Source organism: Callionymus lyra, chromosome 10, assembly GCF_982586985.1.
Source record: "Callionymus lyra chromosome 10, fCalLyr1.hap1.1, whole genome shotgun sequence".
Classification (NCBI taxonomy): domain Eukaryota; kingdom Metazoa; phylum Chordata; class Actinopteri; order Syngnathiformes; family Callionymidae; genus Callionymus; species Callionymus lyra.
In genome coordinates, this window is record NC_141827.1 from 26,463,110 (window position 1) to 26,487,298 (window position 24,189).

Consider the following 24,189-nt stretch of genomic DNA (forward strand, 5'->3'; position numbering starts at 1 on the left):
TTGAATTGTCCGACTGTTCTTGACCATGGTCTCTCCTGTGGTAGATGGCGATGCTTCTGAAGCTCCAGGAGGCTGCAAACTACATCGAGTCCCCCGACAAGGAAGACCTGCCCAAGCTCTGAAGTTCTAGTTACTACATCTAAAGCCAGTCGTCTTTTTTATCTGAAAGGTTTCTTTTGCTCACACGGACCCGGGTCACCTGGGGGTCGCCGCCCTAACTCAGTCAGTGCTAACACTCATTGCCTCTGACTTCAGGTACTCACCCCTGCGGTGCATGACGGGTCACCTTGTCTCTCAAGAGCATGACAGCATGTTCTTTCCATCACATATCTGCTGTTAAAGTCTTTTAAGGCCAAATAATGTACATATGCAATCCAGGAGGGTCGAACTGGAGCACGTGACAAATGCCTTAAACACGACGTCAGCTGGTGCTTCCACCCACATCTCTGCAGTGATCACATCCAATACATGACGACAATTCAGGTTACTTCTATTCTACTGGTGCACATGGACGAGAGAGATCACTGCTGTCATGCTTTTCTGAGTCCAAATGAAAGAGAGTAAGTTGATCTTGAATGTGCAGAATTAAGGTTTGTGCTCATAGGCAGATACATTTGTGAAAGATTTTATGAAAGAAATGGCTTCAAAAAGTTTGTTTTTATTGACTTTCTGCCAAATATCGAGTTTTACATCTGCTTAGGTAAAATGAAATGATAAGTTTATCTTTAAATTAAGGCTTTTAATACAATCATTTGTGGCTTTTACACTATTTTAAAGTCACTACCTTCTACTTCTCCTTCAAGCAAAACATGTAATTTTGAGCTAAACTCATTTATTTAGTTTCGCGGGGTTGAGAAAACAGATTTGCAAGTACTTAAAGTGAAGCTGGAAGAAGTTTAGAGCTGAATACATTTGATTTAGACACTGAAGACTCAATATTTTCCATCTAGAAATGTATCATTATTGTCTTAATATAACCAGTATGTTCTTAAATTGAGTGGTAAAGCCATGTTCCATAATCTACAATAGCTTTTAAACAGTTAAAGTCACGGTAAAAACTTAAACAGGCGGAAATAAGTAGCGTAATCGTTAAGAATGAAAGAAAATGCGACTCCTGCTGTTTCTACTTTCAAATGTCTGTGCACGACCTTAATTCTACACATAAGAATTTGTTTTTCCTCTTAACACAAACAATCTCTGTTATTTACACATTTAAGTTAAGATGCTGCTGAAAACTTTAGTACAACAAAGTACAACAATATTTACCTGCACACATTCCCCTCACTCTTACAATTCTTGTTTTTTTGGGGAGTCAAGTTGAAAACTAAAGCTCGAATTATCGTCTCTGGAACAAAATGTAATGAAACGATGAGCTTTGAAAATGAGGGTCAACCTTTCCACAGCACCAGTCATGTCACTAGAAAGGAAACACGAGTGACATTAAAGCTACCTAATTTAAGATTTTGCACTTATCGGATATAAACGAAACCCTTTTTTTTGTAAGTAAACGTCGACGTGTAGGGGTGCTTTTTTTTCACGACTCTGGCTTCGGCCGTCACGGCAGAAGTGTGTGTGATGAAAATGTGAAATCGATTTTTATCTCCCGATGATGACATCATGTGACACGTTGTGAAGTATTGTGTTTTGAGCTTAAAAAAAAAAGTGGTCAGAGTTTGTAAAAGGAAAATATGGAGGATTGCACAAGTGTCATCTCAAGCTGTCGTGATTTCGGTGCTAGGACATGAAAGAAAGAGAAAGAAAAACAACCTGTAAATGAATGTGGAACCACTTTAAGGACGATTTGATATGTAGGTTTTTTTTAATTCCGAGCTGCTCGTTGCTTCACGTCTCCGCCAGAGTTGCTGAACATGACTTATGGCGGGTGATCAAGAATCATCGGATGTAGCTTCTCATTCTCATTCTCTGGTTGTTGTGGCTGTCGCTGTGTGGTGGCTGTGATTCGTGTTTATGTCTCGGGACTATGCAGCAACTTCTGCTAACGTCGGAGGAAAGTGCGGTAAGCAAAGTGGACTTTTCCTCCTCGGACTCTTGATCTGGACAAACTTTGCTGCTAAACGTAAAAAAAAAATGCAGTTGCACGTCCTAACGTGGGCTTTGGATTGTTATTTACTGCGCGCCAAAAACTGATGAGATTGAAGCAGCCAGAGTCTGTTGCTGGATAGTCTCATTCCTGCAAAGCTTACTGGGGACTCAGCGGATGATTGGAAAAAAAATGTTATGCAGTAGTTAAAATAGAGAATATGTATCGCGTTCACTTCAGTGCGAAACAGCTCTTTAGTTCTAGTTTCAGCCTTGAGGAGAGAAAAATGATTTACCTTCAATTACACTATAAATGATTAAAATAAATCTATTTATCTTATGCTAATTTAACAAAAAAGGTCAATTTAATTTAAGAAATGATCTGTCTTTAAATAAATCAAAGTAAAGAAATACATTTAAAACTATTTGTCAATAATGACTTACATTTAAGTTCTGTTACAAACACATTCTATTTATATTTATTTTTACTGAAATGAAGGTATGAATATTTGTTAATTAAGTAGGTTATTTTAGTTATTTAATTAAAACCTATTATAAAATGGTATTTATTACAATCATTTTTAATAAAGATGGTTTATGACATGTTATAAAAACAAGTTTATGTCATTGTGTCATTTTTTTATTTGATTGATTACAAATTTTGGGACAGATTTCCTTTTAGGACATTTGACTTCACAAATTGGTTATTGATGTTCCTTCATTTAAAACGTGTTTTATGAGAATAGTACCTTAAAACTGTCTCAGGTTTTTCAAAGTAAATATACATTTTTAGTATAAATATTTAAAATAAATGGATGAAATTCTCCTATATTTTTGGCTGGAGTGAAACTAAAAAGCTGTTTTTCTTTCTTGTGATGGGCTACACGTGTGTGGCCCCTGGGCTGCCACTGATGAACAAATGTCGAGGGGTCTCTGTGTCGTAAATGCATGTAAAACTCGCTGTGAGATGGAAAACAAATGTTTCATGTTTAGCTAATCCATCCTTAAAAAAAAAGTATTTACTTTTTATGATATTTGTATTTTCTTTTTTTTACTGAAGAATCCTTTGTAAAGCTTAATTTGTCTATTTTGTACAGGACGTCATTGTAAAGAGTGTAAATAAGGGACGACATTCTCACAGGTGCGGCCACAATCACGAGTGGGGAGTCGGTATATTTCTGCAGAGGGGTCTGGAGTCGGACAGCGAATGTTTCGGAAGGTTTTTCATCCACCAGTCATTGTTTGTCTAAGTCAATAAAATACATGTTATATTAAGTTTGAATTTCGTTGGTTTGGTGGGTTCACTGACAGGGAGCTCGACTGAAAGAAGTGGATTTTAAAAATAAGTTTATAAAAAAAAAGGTGAGTTTACTTAATTTACTAAGCTACTATTGTTTAACAACATTGATATTCAAAACATTGTACTGTACAATTTCAATTGTATGATTAGTTCTGGAACTGTTTCAAGTCCTACTGGAGCTGAAACACGTTGACATGGCACTTATTAATAACAAGCAAACTGAATAATAATAATCAAATATAATAAGAAATTAAACTACCCTGTCATTTATTCATTCATTAATTTTCTACAGCTTTATCCCTTACCAGGGTCGCGGGGATACTGGAGCCTATCCCAGTATCATAGGGCGAGGGACAGTGGACACCCTGGACAGGACGCCAGTCTGTCGCAGGGCACACAAAGACAGACAACCATTCACACACGCTCTCATACCTATGGACAATTTCCCAAAGTTCTCAATTAACTTCTGTATGTTTTTGGACTGTGGGAGGAAACCTGAGTGCCCGGAGTAAACCCACGCAACACGGGGAGAACATACAAACTTCACACAGAAAGGTTGGCTCGGCCTGGAATCGAACCAGCAAATGTTCAGCAATTTAATTTACCTGCTCATAACTCTTGTGTTCTTGGGCAGAACCGGGGGAATTGCAGACGCGGCCTACACTTATTGCACTTATTACACTTATTACAGAATATTTATGTGGCCCTCATGAGGTCAAAAGTACAATAGTCAGATACAGAATGTAGAAACTAACACTTTTAAGTTGTATTTATTTCTATTAATTCAACTCTAAATACCACTTCAGGCTTCAAGTATTTACTGCATGTAAATAATAATAAAGTAAAATGCTTTTACGTCAGAATAAATGTTTTTTTAATGTATATAAAATAGATTTTTTTTTGGTTTGTTTTCCTTGTTTCCATCATTATAGGCGTTTTGCTCCTTTTCTTTTTTAAACAGTATGAATTGTGGCCCCTGAGTAAATTGAAGTTCCCACTATTATCTTCTTCTGCGTTAGTCCTTATAAGTGAAAACAAGATGGCGCCCTGCTCGGGTGTCCCTTTCACCATCACCCGGGGGAGTGTCCTGGTCCTGCGGGGCCTCATATAAACCTGCCTCCCTCCAGCAGGACGATGGCATTGGATCCACTTTCACGGACTTAACTGACTCGGGAAGCAGCCGCAGACATGCCGTCCAAGCCTGCCCCCATCAAGAAGGCGGCCAAGAAGGAACCAGCCAAGAAGGAGGAGAAAGCTCCGGAGCCGGAACCCGAACCCGTCCCCGTACCGGAACCGGCTCCCGCCGAGGCTGCTCCCGCACCCGCCGAGGCGGAGGCTGCACCTGCTGAGGCCGCCCCCGCCGAGGGAGACGCCGCCCCGGCGGCCGAGGAGCCCAAAGCCCCGACGCCTCCTCCCGCGGACGGTAAAGATACTTAATAGAGAGATAACTTTTAAAATGGAGGTCAGAGTCAACTTTATCGAACTAGCTCGTTTTTCACTGCATACTGTTATTTTTATTAAATATTTAACGAATTAAACTACATATTTTTTAAACTTCTCAGTGTCAATATTTAAACATTTAAGTATTAATTTCAGAGTTTTTAATTCAAATTTAGTTGTATAAATATATGGCCTGTTAGCTAAACTACGTAACATGTACGGTAAGGTCAACATATCGTAACGTATTGATAACTAAACGAAAGTGTGGAAGCAGAATATACAGTATTTTTAAAATGCCACATTTAATGTTTCTAGTGAGTGTTAATGTTTAATTCAATAACAAAAAATATGTTCAACTTTTTCTGATGAAGCTTCGTTTCATTTCTATTTACTATAGCATTGCTGCGACTACATTACTATTTACTATTTTTATTTGTACAGGCTTTTCCTTGATTTTCTGGAACTCCTGTGTTGTTCTCAGTATTATCTTGACGTTTAAAGTATATATTTTGATTATTGTTTTGACTGTTAAAGCGCTTTGTGACCCAGGTCTGGAAAACCGCTATATAAATACAAATGACTTCCTTACTATTGTGACTTTATCGATCCTCTGCCCTCAGCTCAGCTCTAACATCAGCTGCCCTGCTGTCAAACCCCAAACTAACATCTCTCCTTCGAAACGCAGCATCCCTCGTCTGCTGTAATCTCTTTAACTATTAATAACTGATATGAACAGCTGCTGTCTCCGAGGCACCTGCTCGTGCTGAACAAACATCGTTTATAACCATTATTTGCTGGATAAGTTCTGCTGCCGCGCTCCACATGCTGCTCTTTGAATAATGAAAATGCATATTTAACATCAGCTGATGCTGCTGATGCTGCTGCTGCTGCTGAGCCGGCCGAGCCAGAAGAGCCTAAAGCGCCCTCACCTCCTCCTCCTCCTCCTAAAGGTAACAGTCCGGTCAGGACCATCAACACGGAGCGTCCTCTCTTAACTACCCAGCATCTTGAATCAGTTTTATCTGTTTTTAACTTTCATTTTTTTTCCGTGGGGTGGTGTCTTAGAGCCTACCAGCGCTCCAGTCGACCTGTTTGTGGAGGACAAGAACGACACCTCCGTGTCCATCATCTGGAGCCAGCCCGAGGTCGTCGGAGTGACGGGTCTGGATGGCTACACCATTGAAGTGTGCAAGGAAGGAAGTGAGTCCCGCTCTGGTTTTGGTCAGGTGTTCTCTGACACGGAGGTCAGATGGAAGTATTAATACATTGGCACAGTAAGTGTCGGCTTACCTTCAGGAGTCGTCGGAATTCTTCTTCTTCTCCGGTCCGCTCTTTCGTTAAAGACACTTTGAAATGAATATTAATGATAATTTATGATGTGTTTTGTGGTTATTTTGAGGGGTTAAATTCTGGGGTGATTTCGGCTGAAAAGTGGGTGAGCAGCTGCAGCTGTCACCGGCAGAGTTATATCATGAGCTTGAGAACCTGGCCCTACATGGAATGAGGCACCTCCGGAGCTGTTGGGGGTCCTGCTTTTAGACTTAAAGCTAATATCAGCCGCCGTGAAATTAGACCAGGTTTGCAGGAGAGACACCTTCACTGCATTTTCCCGAATCATAATACAAGGAAAATATGATCAATATAATTCTGTGTTTGTTAAAAATAATAAAGCAGTGGATTTAATGTACACACAAAAAAGAAGATGCAAGTGTGATGTCATACCACGGCCCCTGCTTTAGATTTTCATCTACAGTTTACTACCTTTGATTTTCAGATAGAACTCCCCATGTCGTGTCATTTTTGATTTGTATGACTAGTGTTTCTCATCAACGGCATGAAGGGAACGTTAATTATGAAATATTATGGGAAGAAATTCACTTTAATGTGGGAAGAATTCTACTTTTTTGGACATTGGCAGGGAAAAATGTTAAAAATAACATATGTCACATGACACAGTTGCCCCCTAAAATTTGAAAAAGGGGAATGAAGTCTACATTTCAAAATTGTAAATCTATGACAATGTCTCATCTATGACTGATGAGTTACTTTTTTTCCATTTATTTCTAAAAAAGATTTGAAGAAAAAGACAACCAGCTGACAACCAATAGTTAATTTAATTAGTTAAAAATATAATAAAAAAAGCATCGAAGCCTTTCTGTTCTTTACTTAACTTTGATTTTTTTTCTGGGTCATATTCTGTTTCCAAATCTCTTGTCTTTCTCTCCAGCCGAGGACTGGAAAGCGGTGAATGAGGATCTGCAGAAGTCCTGTCGCTATGTCATCAAGAACCAGACCACCGGTGACCGCCTGATGATCCGCGTGGTGGCTGTCAATGCTGGCGGCCGCAGCCCCCCCGTCGCCCTCCCCGAGGCCGTCCTGGTGAAGGAAGTCGCAGGTAAGTGGATGGTTAAACCATCTGAGATGTTTATTGAATTAGGGTGTACGGAGAGATGCTACAATTTTGACATAAAATCTGTATTATTTCATGTCAAATTATATGTTATGAATGAAAGTTTGAGCGGTTGCAGTAATCTCTAAATAATCGTCAGCAGTTCTTCCTCCACTTAATAAAAATACTTCTTTCTTAATACTTTTTTTTAGCGTCAAATACATCGTTTAATGCCACACTGGACAGCAAACTAAAAGGTTTTATCTTGTTCTGTGAGAAACATTATTTTGAGTTACTACTGTAAAAGTAAGTTGTAAGTTAATTCACCAAATAATAACTAGAGAATAATCCAAAATCTTGATGTCAATTTTTTTACTGGTCATAAAATGTAAACCACATCCAAATTATACTGAATTTAGAAAGAAAATCGTAAAAAAGAAAAAGTTTATTAAACAAGCAAACATTGATTTTTATTGCACCAAAAAGTCGATGGCCTGAAAGTCTTTATCAGAATATTATTATTGTTATTATTGTATAATTAAAAACTTAGCAACCATTCAGGTTTAAGGTTAAAAACAAGCAGTGGATCAGTCTATGAGCAAACATCACTGTGTTGTAGAAGTAATTAGCTGAGGGAGCCTTTAATAAAGTGGTTTTATGAACCAGACTAGAAATGTACAAACACTTGTGTCCTGTTTGTGTTTTAAAAGCTATAAAAAGTACACAAGAGTGACATTTACAAAGCTGTTTATGATGAGAGCGTTTCGCTGTACAGGAGTCAAGTCATCTGAGAAATGTTCTCCTGTTGCTGCTGACCTGCGTTCCTCCATTCCTACCATGATCCACACTTGTTAAGAGGAGAGTTTTACAAATGCCACGCACCTCACGGTGGTAATCACAGACACTGTATGATTTTCAAGATGATGATTGTTCCCTAAAGGCTTTAAAGAGGATGTTGAAGTTAAGTGTAAAGTCACTTTAGGGTGTTAAAGAGGGCGGGAAGTTGACTCCAGCAATGTGGCGGGAGCTCAGTATTCCTAGTAGTAGCATAGTATTTGCCGGACGATAAAATACTGCAGAGAATTTCCAGTATTCCTGAAAGAAAAGCTGCGTTCTCAGCATGGTGTAGCGATCACTGGCAGCGGCTAAACCAAGAGGAAATGTCAGCCTCGTCTTTGCAAGATCGATGGTGACAAATGATATGACCGCAAGCAGGTGGGGGGGCTTCACAGCAGGATGGGCGGGGGCGTAAGGGGTGAATTCCAGCATGTCCTGGCAGGGCAGTCCTAGTTCCAACGTCTTAGGTGACGGCCAAATCTCCTGAGATTGAATGTTTATTTAAAACCGTGCCACGGACTTTACAGGATGTTTGGGCTTAAGAGTCTTGACATTGAAACACCACGTCCAAATGGTTTAACTCAACAGTGAGTTTTTAAAGAATGTGTTTAGATGTTTTTGAAGTGTGCTTTCATAAGAACCTGAGCTGTGGCGTCAATCACGCGTCACTGGAAGATCTGCCATCTTTATTTAGCTTCCTGACAAATGTTGCCGTGCGGCGCTCAGCAGGTGGCGAGTCCAGCTGCGATCTATTTCTGAAATGCTTCATTTGGCTTAATGCTTTAAAATACATTAAACGTATACGTTTGATTATTTTAAAAATACGGTTTTAACGTCGTCCATTTTGATTTCTTTTTTATTTGCTGTCTATTTTGTGAAGTAAAACACTTGATGAAAATCTTAGTTAGAAGGTTAAATAAACCGTTTAGACCCACAAATTCAAGTATTCCTCACCGTGACACAAATGGTGGAATATGATTTAGGGAATTGGTAAAACCAAATAAATGTGAGTGCTTCTAAAAAGTGAATTTACTTTTTGAATATTACTTATTTCTACAAAGTTAGATTTAATAAGTCACAAGAAAAGTTCCTTAACTTTGTCATATTTATCTTCTTTTTCTGCGCTTATTCGGGTCATTAACCATACATTTTTTGTCATTATAACAAAACAAAACTCTAATAAAAACAGATGCTGCCCCTTTCCACACTGATCGTACAAAAGCGATTTGTGATGATTAAAACAATAAAAGCAGCAATTTATCAACTTTTGTATTTCCAGTGGCATTTTTTTAAATCGTGAATAATTTGCTTCATTCCCTCCCAGATCGTCCAAAGGTTCGTCTGCCTCGCTTCCTCAGGCAGAGATATGTTGCCTATGTCGGCGACAAGATCAACCTCACCATCCCCTTCACCGTGAGTGTCAGAACCTACTGTCAAGATGAAAGATTAACACAGTATTACATGTCTCCACATAGTGGGACTAATACTCCCACAATATCACATCACACAAACATAACAGACGTCTTATCATCATACATTCAAGTCATAAATGAATAGCAGACATTAGTTTAGCGTTGGCCGCTAAATCTAAACATCATCACAACTTTCAATGACAGAAATTCATTCAAGAGAGCGCATTCAATGTCATTGACATTCATACACAATTATTTATATGATTAAATATCCTTTTTATCATGTGGAACATCAGTAGTATACAGGAAGTCACTTGTACAACATATGAGGCACAAGAGTGACTAACCTTCAAAGTTTGCTTGGGTCAGATGGTTATTCGTAACTTCATCAAAAATCAATCTTCTATGACTTATGCCATTATTAATATTTCCTGCAATTGTATTGAAATCCTTTTATCTGTAATTTTTGCTACAAAATAAACGGTACACATATTCGATCTTCGGAACCCTCTTGAATTGAAACTCTTCTCAGGAGTCCAGTTATGACATTCAATTTTTTGGAGGTTAAATCTGGCATAAACATCACTGCGTTTGTTAGATAACATGGTAACTTGCAACAAAAAGTACATCGAGTGAAGTACAAACGACATTCTATCAAATTTTTAATCTTTTTAAAGACAAAAGTTAAAGTTATGTTATTTACAAAGCCGTCACATCATATTTCATTATCCACAATCTGATTCATTACCTCATCCATCCTTCATTCATCAATGGAAGTCTGGAAAGAGAAAATTCTTTCAACTGCTGTAAACTGGGACATGGCAACTTTTGCAACGTTTAGCGAGTGCTCATGGTAAATGTGGTCTCCCGTCGGGCTAAACACTACCACTTTAGTCCACTGGTGTCGCTCGACTTCAAATCGCATAGAATCGCTTTAAGTTCGATAGTTAGGTGAAATTATTAAAGCCATTCACTCCACCTTATCATGGAGTAACAAAGCTACCTTTAAAAACGCTTCTCTCTTCTTCAGGGTAAACCCAAACCTGTGGTCAGCTGGCTGAAGAACGGAGCTCCTCTGGACACCAAGAGGGTGAACATCCGCAGCTCTGACAGAGACAGCATCCTGTTCATCCGTACGTCCGAGAGAGACGACTCCGGCGTGTACGAGATGTGCGTGAAGGTGGAGGACTTCGAGGACAAGGCATCCCTCACCCTGCAGATTGTTGGTGAGTATCCGTGTTAGCGTTTCTTTTTTTTTATTGGTCATAACTAATGTGTGTGTTTGACCTCTATGCACAGAGCTGCCTGGTCCTCCCGCCAGCGCCAAGATCGCTGACACCTGGGGCTTCAACGTAGCCCTGGAGTGGACCCCACCCGCTGACAACGGAAACACAGACATCACCGGCTACACCATCCAGAAGGCTGACAAAAAAACTGGAGTGAGTTTTGGTGGTTCAGCGTGAATTAGTGAGCGGCTAACTCTCTGTGTTGTTTCCAGGACTGGTTCACCGTGTTGGAGCACTACCACAGACTCAACGCCACCATCTCTGACCTCATCATGGGCAACACCTACACGTTCAGGGTGTTCTCCGAGAACAAGTGTGGAATCAGCGAGGAGGCCGCCTTGACGAAGGGTGAAGCTACGATCCTGAAGACAGGTCCAGCACCGTTCCACACAAACCATCAAACGTCCTCCTCCGGTGCAGACTCTGGATATACTCTTGTCTCGTTCAGGAATCGAATACAAACCCCTCGAATTCAAGGAGCACGACTTCAACGAGGCTCCCAAGTTCACCACCTCCCTGAGTGACAGATCCACCACCGTCGGCTACAGCACCAAGCTGCTCTGCTCCGTCAGGGGAACCCCCAAGGTAATCCTTTATTCCTCCGTCCCCCACAATCGGATGCTTTGGATCAGGGGTTTCAATCTCAACTGTCTGGTGGTAAATGTAGCTTGCATATTATAGAGGAGTAATGTAGCTCTTGTTATCCTGCAGTTTTTTGTACAAAATGAGCTTATATTTCAAGGTTCTGTTGATATTTGTGTTGTGTTTGTGTGAATTATGTCTGCGGATCTCAAGTTGAGAAGTGTCTCTGCAAAGTTGTGTTTACTATTAGATAGGTGGAGCATTTATTTCAAATTTGTAACGTACAACAAAGAAAGAAACTGAAACATTAAGTGTAGCTAACATCCAATATTTTGTTAAATTAAGAACATATTTCATTAAATTATTTGAATTGATTGAAAAGTACATGTATTGGTTCTTTGTTACAAAAGTTGTTGTTAATAATTTAATAATTACTTTACCCTGAAGACATTAAAAAAGAAAATATTAATAAACCTGAAGATGTTTGGTACACAAAATATCAAAAGATGTGTAAAAAATCACATGCAGACATTGACAGATTCATGGTCTCACATTAACAACTTGGCCAATGTTGGTGAATGTTTTGCGTGATCGTGCCATGAACCAAGGTATTTTTAGAAACGGCCTCACTGACATCCCCTCGTTTGTCGACAAACTAATTGCTTGTGATTCTTGTCGCTGCTGAAGATAATACTCAGGTAGCAGACAAGCTTAGCGCCTCTCGCCGCTGCACTCATCAAGTGCTGGCTGACAATGAGGAGGATTTTCACCCCCACCACAGAGTCGTCCCCCCGCTTTCAGCTCCCGTTTAGGCATGAGCGGCGTCCAGGGATAGATTAGGTGACTGTATTCCTTTCACGGCAGGAGCATGAAGGGTCAGAGATCAGATGGACGCAGGGTCAGATGTGTGACATTCCTCCTAAGGCCCAGAGAGGTGCTCAACATTTCAGAGGCAATAAACCCTCAGACCTGCTGGGTCCACTTAAAATGAGACAAAAATACAAACTTTTTCTTCATCTTTGCTGCCATGTTTCAACAGCCAAAGATCCAATGGATGAAGAACCAGATGATCATCGGAGAAGACGCCAAGTTTAGGCAGATTACGGTCCAGGGCATCTGCTCCCTGGAGATCCGTAAGCCCTGTAACTTTGACGGCGGCACGTACACCTGCAAAGCCAAGAACGACCACGGAGAGACCACCGTCAGCTGCAAGCTGGAGGTCAAACGTAAGTCGCGAGCCTTGTCCTGAGCACCAACCTTTCATTTGTGGCTAAAATGTGTTTTTCCCCCAACAGAGCCGGTCGTTGCCGAGGCAGACAAGAAATAAGTTGTCGTTCACACTCACACAGGTCAGAAACACACTTTCAGCTCTAATGATATTACTGAGATTTATGATGCAACTTATTTTTAATGTAATTTGGATAGAAATATTCATTAATTACAATTTATTTAAACTATTTACTTGAATAATCACAGATAATTTGTTTTTAATAGTTATCAATATGTATCTAAAAAAGACACATTTTACAGAAAATAAACAACACCAACTCCTTTGTTGTGTCAAAACTATTTTATCATTTGGTGAAACACATTTCAGCCCAAATAATAAAAAAAAAAAACCTGCATCTGCAAGACCTCAGAAATAACTGATCTATTAGAGTCTCGAGTGGCCTCAGCTGCCTCCCTGACTCTCCTTCCATACATGGAGGGACCTAAACTTGGACAAGACGTCTCCCGCCGCTCTCCAAGAGGGACGACCCATAAATTAAATGTCTCTGACGGCTTCTTATGGGTTCATCGCATTACCATGACTCGGCAGAAACGGCAGCCTCCTTTAGAAGACTAAGATGCAGCATTTTTATCTTTTCTGGGTGGATTTATTTGCTCTTAAATGTTTATTAGCAGCCTCGTGAGTCACAGACTGCTCTCAGAGATTGTGCAGAACACTTAATGCAGTCCTGCAGACAAAGAGATCCCTTATGTTGAAGCCAACATATTGTTATTATTTTACTCTTTGTCTTCTGGAGTCTTTTGTCTTTTGTGTTAGTTTGAACTTGTGCTGAGTAATGTCAGCAAACAAGAAAAAGGAACTGGACGTTTCTGTTTTATCTGGTTTAATTTAGACAATTTCTATTACATTTTAAGAATGTAAAGAAAATACTTAATAATGAAACTTTTGAATGTGGATATATATATGTTGTACTTTCTTTAAGTACTACTCGGTTCACGAGTCTTCCTAACAGCTGTTGTTGTTTGCCTATGTGTTCAATCCAAATTTAGGAGCAGAAGGAACGAGGCCTTCACAGCTGAAGGTGTGTGGAACAGGTCGAAATCCGAGCTGCCTCCGCATGAACACAAAAGTCTTCCTGAATATATTTCCATGTTTTTTACGACCTGTGCTGCTCTCGCCCGCAGGACTGTGCTCGATTCCTGGGCTGAACATGTACATACGGCTGGTGATCCTGCTGGCTCATAGTTGTTGCCTGTGACTTCTTGCTGAGCGTCGTGATGGACAGCTGCCGCCGTCGTCGTTTGATGCCTTTAATGTCCAAATCCATGTCCACCATCAGCTTTTCATTCTCCTCCTCATCCTCCCCACGACTGTCTATGGTTCCAAAATGATCACACGCTGGAGGAACACCAAGAATTTTACAGCATGACTTCACATGTAACATCTGTGTTTTTGTCAATAAATAATTTAATTTCTGGTTTTGTTATTTGAACAATGCTTTGGACATTTAAATCCTCAGGCAAGGCAAATAAATGTGAATCAGTACCTTTATATATGCTCTGTTTTCTGATTTTACTTATGTCTTTTGCAGCATTTCATCTTCATTTAGTGTTTTTGGAATAATTTCAGAGCAAGAAGATTTTACCTAAATGTGTATATTTTAAAAATGCACAATATTCGTTAGAATAATGTACATAAATATGTGAATACAATATGTCAATTCTATTGTTACAGCCACGTTTTATTTTCAAACTGTTTTTTTTTAAATTCCTTAAATATTTGACAAAATAGACAAAAACAGTTTCAATCAAAATAATCTCATCTCAACCTCTTCCACATTAATCATGTCCAAATCCTGTGTAATAAACAGCTAGTTTTGGTAGTAAATATCTATGAAATGATGGTTAAATACAAGCACATTTTACTGCTTTGACAGTTTTCAAAAATAAATAGGCTGGTGGCTAAAGCTACAAGCTAAATTAGCATTTAAGAGTAGTGCTAACTTTACTGCTAATGCTACAAGCTAAGAAGAAACGCCTCAAATGTGTGTTGTCATGGAAGAAATAACTCTTCCACAAAGGTGAACTTTAGATTACATTTCGTGGGAAAAAATCATATAAAGTAATACATTTCTTCTGACTTGAACTTACATTAGCCATTTTCTCATAGTTTCAATGTTTATTCTGTGACTTGAATATTGAAATGGCAAAAGAAAACAGAGTAGTTAGCGGTGCTAAGCTAGTTTCATGGCTGTCTGGTGTCATCCTCTCTTTAAGAAAGTTAGATATTCTTCAGAGTTGAAAGGATCTTCAGTGATGTGTCGCCACTTCATGAAAACACTCTCGGGCTGAAGATTGACGTTGTTTGGACGCGTGACAGTTTCTTTCAGCCGCCAAACGTAAGAGAATCCGTGAACAGCAGCTCAGCTCATTTGGCTCCTGGGACCCCAGAGAGAACATGCAGCGATATTCCAGGACCCCCGTGATAATAACACCAGCCCATAATACCCCGCCTTGTAAGTATTTGGCCGTGGGGTGATGGCATAGTGATACAGGAAGGAGCTGCCAGGTGTCTCCAAGGTTACAGAGCAAGAGGTTCATCCAGGTGTCGACAGAATAAGAGGTTTTACTTCTGCTTTCAGTGCTTCTCTGGAGAGTCTCACTGAGGAGCTTGTAACCTCATAGGACTTTTTATTTCACTTGGGAGCAAGTAATAGGTTGATGTGTATACTTAGCGCCCTCTGGTGTTCACACACCAATTATAATGACAAGTTAGTTCTTTAAATATAAAAAAAGGGTTATTGTTGGGCAACCCTGTGAGATCTAAGTGTTACAGTTCAGGACCTGATTTAGAAGTTGCTTCTCTTTGACCTGATTGCGGCGTGTCAGCACCCGGGAGCAGCCCAAGTAGAGCACCAGAGAAACCAGTGCCATTATTTTTGTTGTGCCATATATGTTGAACAATATATACTTGTTTTTTTTTTGTCACGAATATACCAGATTTAGATCTCTTGGACATTAAAGACAATATTCCTTTTTAGGATTATTTCCAGTTGTATTTTAATAGCAAAATGATTATATTGGAATCATAAGTAATGATTTAATATAATAATTAATTTTAATTATAAGGTGCTTTTCATGACACATAAGGAAACCATACACTGGTACTATATTTTTAAAAAAGTGACAATAGAAGAAAAAGTTAAGAAAGTCACAAAAGTCCTGCAAAAGGAGACTACAAACCATGGAAACTATAAAACAAGAGTGAATAAGCCAGTTTAAAAGAGGTGTGTTTTTTAAAGCAAGTATGTGTATATATAATATCTATTCTTGTGTTTCGAATTCAGTACAATACTGAATTCTTTATATTTAATCCCTTTCTAATTAAAAAAGTGAACATCTTTCATTCTGATAAATGCGTCACTGTGACATTTCAGTTAAAATATATAATACAGTGATATGAAAGTAAAGTATAATTTGTCATTTGTATTATTAAAAGAATAAATATTTATTGGATGAATAAAAGAACCGTCACTGTGAATTTAGAATGTATTACTTGATTGACAGCTGGCCAGTAGATATGCCAGGAATGACACGAGGAATAATAGTCAACCTTCTCTCTGTGCGGAGTGTAGCTTTAGATACAGAACAGTTAATGTTTTTTGACGTCCTGAGACAGGCTGGGAACCTGTTTAGGGTTTACCCTGCCTCTCACCCTAACTAGCTGGGATAGTCTCCATAAATGAATATAAATATTATTATCTTCTCTATCTTCAGGAAAGACAGACACAGAAAAGATGTATATATATATATATATATAAATATATATATAAATATATATATATATATATATATATATATATATATATACAGATCCTTTCTGTATATATATATATATATATATATATATATATATATATATATATATATATATATATATATATTGTGTATATACTTCTAATGGTATACACAGGGAGCAGAAGGGTTGCTGGTTTGATGCAGCAGTTTGAGGCTTGTTTTTATCTTTTTTTGAGAAATTGTATTGCCAAGAGTATCTATGGAAATTAACATGAACATAAATGCAAGTGATGGTTTGATGAAGCTTCATGAAACAGCTGACGAGGTATCACGATACAGTGTCTTCATTTTGAAAGACCACTAGATGTCATACCTCGTCAGCTGTTTCATGAGGTCTCACTGATTTATCACTCATTATTACTTCCAAATGTATCACTTCATTATCCTCATTGAATCAGATAGCAGCAGATCTCAGCGGTTTAAAATGCCATGGAGACCCCCCCACCCCTCCGACACTGAAGTGGTTCCTCCTTCTAGTCGGGTCGTCAGGAGCTTCTTTTCACATTTGCAGCAGAGGGTTTTGGCAAATGTCCCGGCACTTTTAATAAACGTAATGGTGAAGCTGGCACTGGAAAGCCTGTTCTGTTGCTGTTCCATCGCCAAAAGGTTTGACCCTGCGAAATCTGCCCAGTGGAGAACTGTTATTTATCTTCCAGTTTTACGTCATTTTGCAAATATTTATTCCACTGTTAATGGAATATACAGCTGTCTTTTGTTTCATTTGTGCTTTATTTGAAAAAATATGTGAAGGTAAACGTGTTGGTTTCATGGGAAGTTCATCTTTTAGAAGATCGGTTTGTGGACAACGCCTCTGCTTTGTTAACAATGTGTTAAGCTTGTGTTGTTGTTGATGCTCAGTTTATTGTCGTAGAAAGGATGGTTGCACGTATGTACTGTTCAGTATGTAAACACAAAGGGAAGCTTATTCAACTGTTTTCTTCATATCTCACCAGCATTCTTCACACACACATGCACACGCATGGTCTTGGGGGAAGACGATTTCTATGATTTTATTAGACTGATGTCCTCCATGCCGGTTATAGCATATACAGTACCTGTCATCTTTGACAATGTCATATGACTAAGATGGTTTAAATAAAAAAAGATTTTCTTAATCATTTCTCCAAAAGTCTATAATGAATTGTTGTGATATTTACTGAAATTGTAAATCTAAATGTGACTTAAACAATCAATAGATATAGAAAAAGATGAATGAACTAATTAATAATTTTGAAAAGGATTAGCAAACGTGGATTTTAAACAGTATAGAGTAGGACCATGATAAGGATTGTAATGAAGACGCAGCTCATTAAATGCTCTCAATTTAAAAGCCGAACATTTATTTCCTGCTAATGAGGGGAAGTTACCGTAAGGTTTAGCGAGAACTCTCCAGATTTAAATTTGGCCTTAAGAGTGAAGAATCCCAAGTGATAGTAAGCTTGACAGCATGTCAGCGCTGTATTTGTTTTAAAATGTTAAGTTACGATGACTCAATCAGTAATGAAAAGACAGACCTTATGTGACTGGCTAGATTTATACAAAAAGGACAAAAGTCTATTATCATGAAAAGATAAATATTGAGTATTAAACGGCTCAATATAAGCATGACAAAAACAAAAAATATTTTATTTGAGGTCAAAATTTAGTTTTTAAATATTCTATTGTATTTTTCTTAGTCTCTGCGCCTCAAAAGGAGATGTGCCTTTTCACAGCAGGTGTATCTCCGATCAGCGAAACTAAATAAGACTCTGTAAAAACTGTAAAGACATCAGCCTGACTGTGGAAAATCAAGACAAATAAACGTAGAGATGCGGCGTCTGCTTTGTTAACAATGTGGTTTAAATTTTAGCAGTATTTCCTCAGCTCTTGTGGCAGCGGTGAAGGATTTCCCCCGAGAAGGCTGCAGTGCTGGCGTGATGCAGCTCCTCGCTGAAGGAAGTCGACTCATGTATTGATTTCAGATGGCGAGATGAGACATCATCAAGTCAATTTAATTAAAATTGAAGAGAGCGAGAGAGAAGAGACATGACTGAGTACTCCACACAGGGACCAGATGGATCGCTGTAGCACTGCAAACACATGCACGTGACTTAACCAGTTACAAACCAGCATGAAAAGACCAAATGAAGGAGGAAGTCGTTTTGTTTTGTTTGGTAACAAACGTATAAATGTAGCTGAGTCGGAGCTGTGTTGCCAGGTTAGCTTTTCACCCAATCTAGCTGATGAGAAATGTCGGGCTGGAAAATGTTTCTTTATTTTTTAGTCTGTTACAAGTTGAAATTTGGGTATTATATTGTTTAACTATGTTTGTGGTGCAGTAGAAGATGCAGTGTTGGCTTCCAGTTGTAGTTTGTTTCTTTATTTTTATCTAAGATATTTGAAATACTAAAAAATAAATCTTGTTCTAAATATAGAGAAATACAGTTGGGTAAAAAATGAATGAATATCAGTTTCTTTCTATTATAAAACAAAAAGCCTTTTTATAATTCAAAGAGAGTTATTTTATTGAAATTAGTGTGTAAGCAAATCTACTGAAAATGATGCATGATAGCATTTTGTTGTTATGTTCTCTGGGTGTAATCATGTGATGTATATTACATTTCTATCATTCTATGATGCACAATGTGAAAGCATGATAGTCAAAAAAGTTTCTTTAGATGGAAAAACTTAACATTAAAATGAAATGCATTTAATTCACGATGTAAAACTGTTAAAGGTTATGTAAAATCGTACTTTTTGTTTTCACGGGAAGAACATGTTAAATATATGGTTCTTTATAAGGAAAACCATTCTGCTGTGTGTTGGGTGTACGGACAAATACAACTTCAGAGTTTAATTAATAATAATATTTTAATTAGTTTACCTGCTTTTGAAAAATGTGTTTATCCACAAGTTTATTATATTCAATGAACAATGGAAACATGATTGTATATTTCACTTATATTTTGTGCTCTCACTCCCTGTTCTCTTCTTTCTCCCACTTCCCTGTGTTGACTGGAGGCACACAGCTGGAGCTCCTCTACTATCAAGACCTGTATTCCAGAAGTCTACGTGGTATTGTTATTGTTCTCTTATGATATTCTTGCTTGGACCTTTTCTATTTTTACCTGTTTATACCCTTTATTGCTTAAGTTTGTTGCTTTTTTTCATGTTTTGACCTAATTTTGTTTACAGGTTCCATTAGATTACATGTTCCATTACATTAAATGAACAATATTCATTCCTTCTCTGTGCATCAAGTGTACAGAGTAGAAAACATAACACAGAATTCACTAGTACGGTTCTTCAAAGTTCTTCAGCCACTGACAACAATTAAATTGCTACTTCTGCTATTTGGCTGTAAATCTGAAGTATGTTTTTCATAGCTTTCCATATTAAAAATGTATCCTTATTTGAATATTTTTGTATAAAATCAACAATATCAATTTATTTTTTAAGTATAAAAGAATAATAGTTCAGGCAATAAAATCTGTTGGTAATTTACTATAAATGCAAAATTGCATTTATTCTGGTACAATATTTTATTAAAGTACTCTTTAAAACTCCAAAATCAACAATTTGTCATGTACATATCACGTCATTATTGTGTTTTTACATCACAATTTAATTAAGCAAAGTAAAGTCAAATGAAAACATTTGTTTCTTGTGTGTCTATGAGGATTCAGCCTCAGATCTATTGAGTAGTCTGTTGAATTCCTTCCATCTATGGGTCTGTTGTGAGTTCAAGAAATGACTTCCTGTGTGTGTGTTTCCTACTGCTGTGCAGCAATGCACACTTTTGCACGGCGTCTTTGTGTTGACACAATGCAAGTGCGTGTAAGAGTGCGTCGGGAGTCATGTCGGATCTCAGCTTCCACATCCTGGCTTTTTTTTTTTTTCCCCGGCTTAATTAGACGCCTCAATTAACCGGGTCCTCCCTGATGAGGCAGCTACAGTGATGTGTGTCAGTGCTGCAGCTCGTCCTCTTCAATTATTCACCAGTAACATGGAAACAAGGATTTTTTTTTTTCTTCTTCAGGTTGCAGCTCCTGGCAACATCGTCTGAGTGTATGTGTTTGCTTGCACACTGCAGCAAAAGCCAACCTGAGCAGTCCAGAACCCCAGCACCACCACCACACCCCCCCCCCCCCCTGCCTCCTCGCGCCTCACTGGTCCCTGCAGAAGAAAAAAAAACTGGCGGACGTGGTCCTGAGCTCTGCAGGCTGCTGGTCACTATCTCCATCTTCTCATCGATTCTCTGGCTTTTCTAACCTCCTTCTGTTCCTGCTGCATCTTATTCTCTCGCCTCAGCACTCACCGGAGGAGAGAAAAAAGTGATTGAGCAAGAAAGAAAAGAGGAGGAGGGTAGTTGTTAGTGCGCCACAGAGCCCCCCCCCCCCACCCCTCCCACACACACCACCACCTTTTCCCTTTTGGACCCAATTGGTGTCAAGGAAGGTTTTCTTTTTATTTTTTTTATCAAGCAGCCTTTGAGCCAATGAGCGAGCAGTGCCGGGAAATACAGCAGTGCCCCTGACGCTCCGGTGACTTGTCAGTGTGTTGGAATAATGTTCATTTGTGTGAGTGTTTTGTCTCCGCTCTGCCAGATGTACATTAACAAAAAGTCTGATTGTCTTTAGGACCGGAGCACCCTGGACCTGCTGTCGCTGGATTTTGCAGCATCTTTTCAAGGAGTGGGATTAACCAGAAGTGCTTCTCCACTTAAGAGCTGATCTCCTCTTCACATCAGGTACGCAGCTTTCTTGATTTATATGTGAATGTTGCCAATGAATCGGGACGATTTCTACATACATCAATATTGGTGCAACTTTTCCCCTGAAGTCTTCAAGTCTCTCACAGTGAGGGAGTTGTTTAAGAACGTGGTCAATCCGCCTCCTTTATAAGCTTGTGTTGTTGTTGATGCTCAGTTTATTGTCGTTGAAAGGATGGTACACACTTAAGGGGGAGTGGAATCTGCTGAGCTTGCAGGATGGAAGGGCCCACGAAAGTCTGCAGAGTTGAGTGTGTTGTAATAAATCTGTTTTTTTCTGTTGGTGGGTAAATCAGCACATTCACAAAAAGAGCTGGTGTAAATGATTCAGGACAAAAATAAAAAAAAGTGTAATAAGAAGATCTAAGATTAAATTCAGGCTTTTAGTATAAAAGCATTTTAATAAAACTACATTTCTATTTGGGAGTTAAAAGTCATGGAGGGTCAGAGTTGAGAGTCAACTGCGAAAAGATTGACATGTGTGTGTGGGCAATGTGTGGTGCAATGAGGGCACTTGCGTTTGGTAAGCAACACAGAGGTCAATAGAATTCCGCTCTTTACAACATTAAACACACAATATTTGAAATAAATTCACACTAATATGAGCACAACATAATAATCCATATAAATATGTAAAAGACACAAATGAGAAATTTGACATTTAGGACACACTTTCAAAATACACACAAAACCTAAAACCACAAAAACACACACTGGACGAAACACTATCTACAGGTAAGTTACAGAAATAGATGCTTCTGTGTATCAAGTCTTAACAGTTTATGGTTTATTGATTCATTGTATTAATGATGCAGAGCTGATCTGGCGGTATTCCTTATGGTTTCGTTTGTCGCCATGGTTACTTATCTCTCACCAGATATCAAACCAGCATTTTGTTGTTGCCTGAAGCAGAATCATCAACTTAGTTAGTGAGCACAGGTTTTCTACTCCCTGTGCGAGGGTCACGGTTGAAAATGGTCATAATAGATTCTTAATTGTACATGAGGGACAATGAAACGGTAGCACGAAAAATAAATTCAGCAAAGTGTGGGTCAGGGGCCAAATGATGCCCTATGACTAAATGTATGTGACCCAGAGCTTGTTCTGAGTGAACAACATCATTTCTATCCTTGTCAATTATGTTTCTATTTTAGGTTTCCCATAAATTTGAGAATCTTTTCTGACATATGTGGACCCTTTTAGTAACTGTTTCGCCCTGTGACGTGCAGTATGTAAACACAAAGGGAAGCTTATTCAACTGTTTTCTTCATATCTCACCAGCATTCTTCACACACACATGCACACACATGGTCTTGGGGGAAGACGATTTCTATGATGTTATTAGACTGATGTCCTCCATGCCGGTTATAGCACATACAGTACCTGTCATCTTTGACAATGTCATATGACTAAGATGGTTTAGCACTGTCATCAGTTAGCAGAGGAGCAAAATGAGTGCACAAATGCTCCTTCCCAGCTGCAGAACAAATAGACTCAAGGACTTGTTCATTCCTCAGGCTATTAAATTGTACAATTCTGAGTTCGGGGGCAGGAGTGGAGTAAAAGTATCTGGATGTTCTGTTCTATGTTAGTCTTTGTATCCTTTGTCTTTGTTGTTTTTCTTTGATGTATGTTCTTTATCTTTAGACTTAGACGGTGTCATCTTGTTCTTTCTCTTTATGTTCTTGTTCTTATTTTATTTTGATTTATTTTTTATTAAAAATTGCTGTATGTATTGGCTATTGGAAAAAAACAATTTCATTGTTTTCATAAAGTTTTACCTTACCTTAAATAAAAAATGATTTTCTTAATAATTTCTCCAAAAGTCTATAATGAATTGTTGTGATATTTACTGAAATTCTAAATCTAAATGTGACTTAAACAATCAATAGATATAGAAAATGAATGAACTAATAAATAATTTTGAAAAGGATTAGCGAACGTGGATTTTAAACAGTATAGAGTACGACCATGATAAGGATTGTAATGAAGACGCAGCTCATTAAATGCTCTCAATTTGAAAGCCGAACATTTATTTCCTGTTAATGAGGGGAAGTTACCTTAAGGTTTAGCGAGAACTCTCCAGATTTAAATTTGGCCTTAAGAGTGAAGAATCCCAAGTGATAGTAAGCTTGACAGCATTATCATGTCAGCGCTGTATTTGTTTTAAAATGTTAAGTTACGATGACTCAATCAGTAATGAAAAGACAGACCTTCTGTGAATGGCTAGATTTATACAAAAAGGACAAAAGTTTATTATCATGAAAAGATAAATATTGAGTATTAAACAGCTCAATATAAGCATGACAAAAACAAAAAAATATTTTATTTGAGGCCAAAATGTAGCTTTTAAATATTCTATTGTATTTTTCTTAGTCTCTGCGACTCAAAAGGAGATTTGCCTTTTCACAGCAGTTGTATCTCCGATCAGCGAAAATAAATAAGACTCTTACAAACATTAAACTGTAAAGACATCAGCCTGACTGTGGAAAATAGAATAGAATAGAAAATAGAAAAGCTTTATTCATCCCCAGAGGGGAAACACACTTTCACAACAGCGCAGCTTAAAAAAATAAAGTGCAAGGAAAAAGAAATAATAAAAGAGATAATACAAAATAAAATAAAAACGATCTTAAGAATATACAATTATTTACAAAAATTAGAAATTTAACACTATTAACAAAATAAAATAGAATAAAATAAAATAAAATAGAAATAAAAACGGGAAAAAAAATAAAAATAAAAATAAAAAACACATGAGAAGAAAAACACACTACGGATTAGCATCAGGATATTTAAAGTAGAGAGTTAAATATCCTGATACCAATCAAGACAAATAAACGTAGAGATGCGGCAACCGGAGCGTCAATTGCATGTATCAACGCAGTTTGTGGTGGATTGTGCATTGAGAGGCACTGCCTCACCTGCCTACCCTGATCGCACGTCTCTGGTTTCGCCAATGATATAATTTGTTTTTTTGTATTTTTATTCATTTTAACAGCAGTAAACATACAAAGCAATATCACACATACAACTCATGTTTAACATGTTCAACCAGATGCAGC

The 24,189-nt window shown here is 38.2% G+C and overlaps 1 protein-coding gene and 1 pseudogene across 4 annotated transcripts in view; both read left to right on the plus strand.

The window, feature by feature from the left end:
• The window catches only part of nav1b (neuron navigator 1b), a 47,997-nt gene extending 44,684 nt beyond the window's left edge, over positions 1–3,313 (plus strand). For all 3 annotated transcript variants that reach the window (XM_087801544.1, XM_087801545.1, XM_087801546.1), the window contains one exon: positions 45–3,313. In XM_087801544.1, the coding sequence (XP_087657670.1) occupies positions 45–122 (78 nt within the window). In that variant the 3' untranslated portion in view covers positions 123–3,313. The remainder of the gene's footprint in view (positions 1–44) is intronic.
• A 1,191-nt stretch (positions 3,314–4,504) lies between these two features.
• Positions 4,505–13,994, plus strand: LOC148071268 (myosin-binding protein H-like; annotated as a pseudogene). Its single transcript, XR_015712928.1, has 11 exons — positions 4,505–4,763; positions 5,644–5,730; positions 5,846–5,980; positions 7,008–7,175; positions 9,331–9,419; positions 10,449–10,644; positions 10,718–10,857; positions 10,917–11,289; positions 12,326–12,512; positions 12,582–12,635; positions 13,702–13,994. The product of XR_015712928.1 is annotated as a myosin-binding protein H-like (transcript).
• Positions 13,995–24,189: the final 10,195 nt, after the last annotated feature.